This window comes from Teleopsis dalmanni, chromosome 2 (genome assembly GCF_002237135.1).
Source record: "Teleopsis dalmanni isolate 2A chromosome 2, ASM223713v2, whole genome shotgun sequence".
NCBI lineage: Eukaryota > Metazoa > Arthropoda > Insecta > Diptera > Diopsidae > Teleopsis > Teleopsis dalmanni.
This window is the reverse complement of record NC_051847.1, coordinates 45004394-45010850: the sequence shown is the minus strand read 5'-3', so window position 1 is coordinate 45010850 and position 6457 is coordinate 45004394. Positions and strand designations below refer to the sequence as shown.

The following is a 6457-nucleotide window of genomic DNA, read 5'->3' as shown; positions in this document are numbered from 1 at the left end:
TAGATATCCATCCACCTCTAGTGATTTAGTATTTTAGGTGAAAGAGTTTCTTGATAGATGTTTTCCTAAATCAAGAGTAGTCAGAAGTTATTTTCATTGAAAAGTTTTTGGAACTTTCGATATTAGTTAAAGATCGCTGCGTTTTTTAGGAATTCTTGTTATTATATATCCACCTACCTATTGACTTAATAAGTGGGTTTGTATTGATTTAATTGATTGATATTATTGATTTAATTATCTATCTAAAAAAGTTGCTGTGATAAATATTCACCTGTTTCATAAGCTGTCAGAATTTAGTTTTTTTTTAAAATGTTGGTGACTCTTCCAAGTTTTAGCTAGCTAAAATAAGAACTGAATCTACAACAAATCGCTATGGTTTCCAAGAGCACTTGTTATGAGATATCTAACAACCTCTAGTGATTTAGTATTTAAGGTGAAAGGGTTTCGCAGATACGTGTAGTCCTAATTCAAGTGCTGTCAGATTTTATTTTTTTATAGGTTTATGAGACTTCCGATATAAGATTTGAATAGTTCTTCGTAGTCTCTCGAAAAGATTTTTTTAAGAATTATACGTAGGTTCATTGTTAACTTGGCGAAATAACTGGAGAGGTTAATAGATTTTTTCTTAAATGATGTATAAATATAATGTGTGTTTATAGTAGATTATGTCCCATTTACATTTAAATTAAAACAATTTAAAATAATTTTAGTTTTGGAAAATTTTATTTATCATTCAAAACAGTGTGCGGTAATAAACAAATTCTTAATCCATTATATTGCTTTCCAAATTTCGGATGGAATGAAATGATTCCATAAATGTTTTTTTTTTTGAAAAATCATTATTAATTATTTGGAAGGACTTTGAATTCACATCAGCCAAAGCGTTAGCCGTTAACTTAAGTACAAGTAAAGATTCATTTTTCTATAATTTCAGGCTTTCATTTGTCACAGATGTTTGACCTTAAAACACTCCAAGAAATATTACTAAAATAAACATGCATGATAATATTATTGCATTATTAAGGGCATCGATTTCTGCAGGTGTTTCAGTAAATTGTTCTTCATCAGTAAAATCATACGAATTACAATGTTCCAAACTTGAAATTTGATCAGAAGATTCCATTTCACTAGTTGATTCTTGACTTCCGGTCCAGAACGTGTGAAGTGCCGTATCACTATCAGACCTTCCCAATCTTTCTATATTGATTTGTACACTATTTGAGTAGTTTAGAATCAATCTTCTATTATCGACATAGACATTTGAATGTGTGAGTTGATTAAAATCATTTGACATGTTTGTACATGTCTGAGTTTGCTCTGAGTTTTGTTTCTTTGACATAATCAACTGTTTGAAGTCAACGCTACGCTTTGATGATGTGGTGGTTTTAACTGATATTTTATCAAAATTTCTCTCTGAACTTAATGGTTCATTACCAGTGGCCAAAATATCAGAAGACATCGTTTCGTCAAAACAGCTCATTCTGTTGTCTTTACGATCCCGAGAATAGATCAATATTAGTTCTTTCTTAACACCATCATTTTCTGATATTGTAGATTCTTCGTTTGAAATTTGACAGTAATTATCTTGATACTCGTTAGTTATGAGTTTGTCTTTGATGGCCATTAGACTGAATTCATTTTTATTTTCAATGATATTGCAAATCATATTTTCAACTCTTGATAATTTTGATATTAAATCGTTGAAATGTTGATTGCAAACATTTGAAGAAGTTTGTTTATTTGATAGTTGTTTAGAACTCAATGGCTCTGAATTTGACTTTCCTATCGGGGAAATCAATTGCTTCTTGTCACTCTCCCTCGTGTTTAGTTTTCTATAGGTCAAAAATTCATTCTTTGTGGAAGTTGAACCCAATTTATTATTATTTAAAGTAAGTATTCTGTTCAAAATTTGGCACGCTTTTCCGATTTGAGGTATGCTTTTATATTTTGAGATTTTCGAAAGAAACTGCTTCAAATTAATATATTTTGTTCTACTTCTTTCCGAAATTAAAGGTGTACCAATTGAGTCAATCGGTAAAAGTTCAATTCTATCAACAAAAAAATATTTAAGGAATTATTTATAATAAGCATATAATATATAATATAAAACTTACGGTATTCGAATGAGAGAACATTTTGGTAACGGTATTGCAATCAAAGAGTAATCTGGTAATATTTGCCATCTTAAAATTGTTAAGGAATTAAAATATGGTCTCATTATATTCCAAACCTTGTTTTCCATACGTAACGCAATTACAAACTTTAACACCTCTTCCTTGAGATATATTTGAACTATATATGTAGTAGTTGAAATATAAATGGAAAATTTTGAGTTAATTCCCAAGCGAGGTTCCCGTGCGTCAGTTTCATCGATCAAATCGTTATTTGAAATTTCCCTACTCGTTAAAATTTCCATTATTTTCCTAATGATATTTCTAAGGGAAATTTTAAATCTCGAATATTGACTTTCATTTTGAGGTGGAAAACTTTTCTTTTTAAAGTACTTATATACACTTTTATTAAAGGCAAAAGTTTTATCTTTTATAAAACTCATTTCATTTTGAATTGAAGTGTTGCTAGATATTATTAATTCAGATGGTTTCATAAATTTGAGATCATGTTTCTGAACTGAATTGCAATCTTTTTCAATACTGCCTCCTTTATGGAAAATATCAATATGTGTACCGTTGCACGTAAAGACGGATTCTTGGTATACGCAATTTTTTGGGTGTATTTTTAATTGCTGGGTCGTATATAATTCCATATCAGTTAACGATGACCAGAATTTTTATATTACACTGGCAATACAGTACACAAGTTTTATTTAATTTAATTTAGAGTAGTTGTGAGTTTACTTATTTAATTATTTTTAGGTGGTGAATAAAAAATAAAAGCTTATATACAATTTTTATTATTGCTTTTATTATTATATATAAATGCACTCCACTATTCTGTGAACTTCACAAATTTGTCAAGTATTGAGAATTAAACAAGATTCTTTTATCAAACAAAAAATCTTGGCAAATTCAAAGCTTAAATACCTAGTGCTTTTCACCATACTTGAAAATATTATTATACTTTTCATACTATACATAAATATCGCTTAGCTAACCTAAAACCCCCCATCGCCTATCTACATCTGTAGCTATATATAATAATAAAAGCACATATAATTAATAATTTTTTTTTTATACACATCCACTTTTTACACACTAATTGAAAATTATTTAATTTAAATATTAGAAGGGTTCATATAGAAATGAAAAGACAACAAAGAAAATTAAAAGATTTTACTGTCGCAAAGAGTATCCCTCTGCGGTGAAGAGGTTAGAATATTCCCTCGGTAGGGATGCCTGTCGCTAAGAGGCGACTAAAATTTCGGTGCCACGCCGACACTTATGTAAGAAGTGTGCATGGTAGTAAGTGACACGACATTTGAGACATTTGACCAGAAATGCAGATCTGGTAATACGTGGATTAGTGGGTGCTGAACAGTAGATGTTAGACTCGTAGTGGCTGTGGTTAATACCCAAACTTACACGGTAAGAATGTTCATTTTCGGTGGAATTACTAAGGACATTCCAATGGGGTGTTCATCGGCGCAATATACCAATGCGTGAGTAAAGAACACCGTGATGTTAAGCCTGGATTCTGTCGCAAGGTGTAATCCATTAACTGATTATATAAACATTCGGAAATTGTTTCCTATTTACTATGGGTAAATTAGATCCTGCCCATATTATATTAAATTGTTTTATGCGGAAAGATTATTAGTATTGTTTATTTGCTTGTAATAAGTAAGTTTATTTGACAGGGTCTTTTAAATGCATGTAGCGAAGCCTTCAATCAAATTCGCTTTAAAGTTACAACAAGAAGTACTTAAGGAATGTATGACTTGCCTTTCTACGAGATCTTGTTTGGTAAAAATAATTAATGACACAAAAAAAAAAATGAACAAAAAAATTAAATAAAACAATATTCCTATTATGCTAAGGACAGGAAGCTGATATATAACCAAATAATTCGTTCGTCACTTTTATATGAATGTGTATCGAGAAAGCTAGAAATTGCACAAAGCCAGGCTTTGAGAAGACTTTTCAAGGTACCATGCTACATTAGGACGAATGGCATCCTCAGGGACCACAAGATTGATCCGATCAAAAAATACATAAAAGATAGAGCCCTGATATTATTTGCGAAAACTGATAGACTTCCAGACAAACACCGCGTTATCGAATCTCAGGATAGTTACAGGCTTCTCGGGGGTATGCAGATCGGAGGTCAATTATTGCTTAGTCTGATGAAGTGATAAACATTAATCCAGTCAAGGCGTAAAGAGAGGTTTTGAAGATAACTCGAGTTAATAAAGAGTAAAAGTGCTTAAGTGCACTGGCTTGAATAGCTTCTGCATAAAAAACTATTCCTCTTTTTGTACAATTAAAAAATACTATTAATAATAGGGTTTATTGTATCCTTGATGATATATTTGAGAAACATACAACTCACCAGATTTAAAGCGGAAAGTTTTTTTGAGAAATTTTGTAGTTCCAAAACATGTCCGAAAAAGTTTCCAAAATAAATATTCCTTAAATTCATATAAAGTTAATATAACTAAATAACATTTTTATTGTACATATTTGACGTTTAAAACAAATTTTTTTTTTTGAAATTTTTTACATCAAATCATTGCTTTTCGTTCAATCAATCTTACTTAATACTTAGTTCTTATTAGATATTAAGATTTTTTTAATAAGTAAATAATTGTTTATGTAGTGTTCTTTTTATATTCTTTGAAATTTATACAATAGTTCATACAATTATCTACGTACGGTATAGTTAAGAAAACATTTTACATGATTCTATATGTAGACTCTATACATGTATATATATATATATATATACTACATATATACGAGTATATACTATATATATAAATACTATATATATACGAGTACATATTAATATTTTTTAAACTAGTTTAGATTCGTTCTACAAATAAATTAAAATACAACAGTAAATAAGTGGATATAGTTTAGTTAAAAGTACAAGTAACTCGCCATATAGGTACATTAAAATTATTATTTTTTCGATATAATTTTAAATATTTAATAATAATTATTTTTTTTTTAATTGGCATTGGTTGATTATGAGTCAACATTAAATTAAGAAATTTCAAACGATTTATATAGTCATTTTGTAATTTAAGTCAATAAATTGTAAATAATTAGTTAGTTAATTATAGTTATATAGTGAAGTTTATATTTAGATACAAGTATTTCTCATTAAAATTCAAATTAATAATTAAGATTTGTAGTAGTTAGTATAGAAGAAGTTCTACAATTTCTGCAACTTAATAAGTTTGTAATTTTTTATTAAGGTTTATCAAGATTTATCAAGATTTTTTGTTTTGTAATTTACAACTGTTTCTATTCGTAATTGTTTATTAAGTATTGAGTTATTATTTAACATTAATTAACATTAATTAACAACCTTTTTTATATGCATAACTATTGATCGTTTATATTCTATTATATATGATTGAATATATATAAATGGATTTATATGTACAGTGTTTGACTTTAAACTATTGAAAAGCATTTACCCAATTTAAATTATATTTGATTTTTATAATAGATAATAATAATAATTAAATATCCATATCATATGTGCATACTTTGAAAATGATAAGAAGTCGGTTCTATCATATCATACATTATTCTTTACTGGTAGACCCCTTCTTTTATACATTTCAATGATTAATTAGTTTATGTATTCTGTTTAAAAGCTGTTCGGAATTATTTAATAAAATATAAACAACTTATCTATTAATTAATTAGATGGAGCCTTTAAGTTATGATATACTAGATGTAAGGTGGCGCTGACCCAATCTTCTACACACTTTTTGTAGACTAATTCAGGTATGGATTTCAACTCCTTTAGAAAATATTTTTTTAGCCATGCATACTGACATGGACTTCAACTCTTTCAGGCAATTTTTTTGTGGCCACTAACTCTTCTCCAAGGTCATTTCTTGAAATAGGCATTGAAGAAAGTCATATTGACATAAGCCAACGTTAGGGGACTATGGTCTCCATCATATTCAATGAATTTTTGTTTGCGTTAACTATAAATTATATAATATATACTATCCAATTATCGGAAAAATGAGATTTACCAGATATTAGCTGTTTATTGTACAAAAAAAATTGTTTTTATGTTTCCAAGCTCAATAACTTTTTTAACACATCTTTATTATAAATTTTATAATTTTATTTAGAGTGTACATAATATTGCCACTGATATTAAAAAAATATCTTTGAAATAAATATAAAAAAATTGCAATATATAAGCCGTGATATAGTATAAATAAGTGAATATCGGTTACATTTTTATAAGAGTACTCAGTTATAAATTAGATGATAAACCATACTAATTAAAATAAGCTAAAAATAAATAT

General features: G+C 28.1%; 1 protein-coding gene across 1 annotated transcript; it reads right to left on the bottom strand.

The window, feature by feature from the left end:
• Window positions 1-748: 748 nt before the first annotated feature.
• Window positions 749-4596, bottom strand: LOC119685763. The gene is made up of 3 exons (XM_038100142.1): window positions 4507-4596; window positions 2115-2798; window positions 749-2048 (listed from the first exon to the last, which is right to left on the bottom strand). Exons 2-3 carry the CDS (start codon window positions 2762-2764, stop codon window positions 962-964), a joined length of 1737 nt encoding a protein of 578 aa, XP_037956070.1. The 5' UTR covers window positions 2765-2798; window positions 4507-4596; the 3' UTR covers window positions 749-961.
• Between the last annotated feature and the right edge of the window lie 1861 nt (window positions 4597-6457).

What these genes read in the sequence shown, in the direction of transcription:
- LOC119685763 (XM_038100142.1), bottom strand. Translation starts at nt 2,764, where the DNA reads ATGGAATTATATACGACCCAGCAATTAAAAATACACCCAAAAAATTGC. An exon ending in TGTTCTCTCATTCGAATACC is followed by an intron (nt 2,049 to 2,114) that starts GTAAGTTTTATA and finishes TTTTGTTGATAG; the next exon opens with AATTGAACTTTTACCGATTG.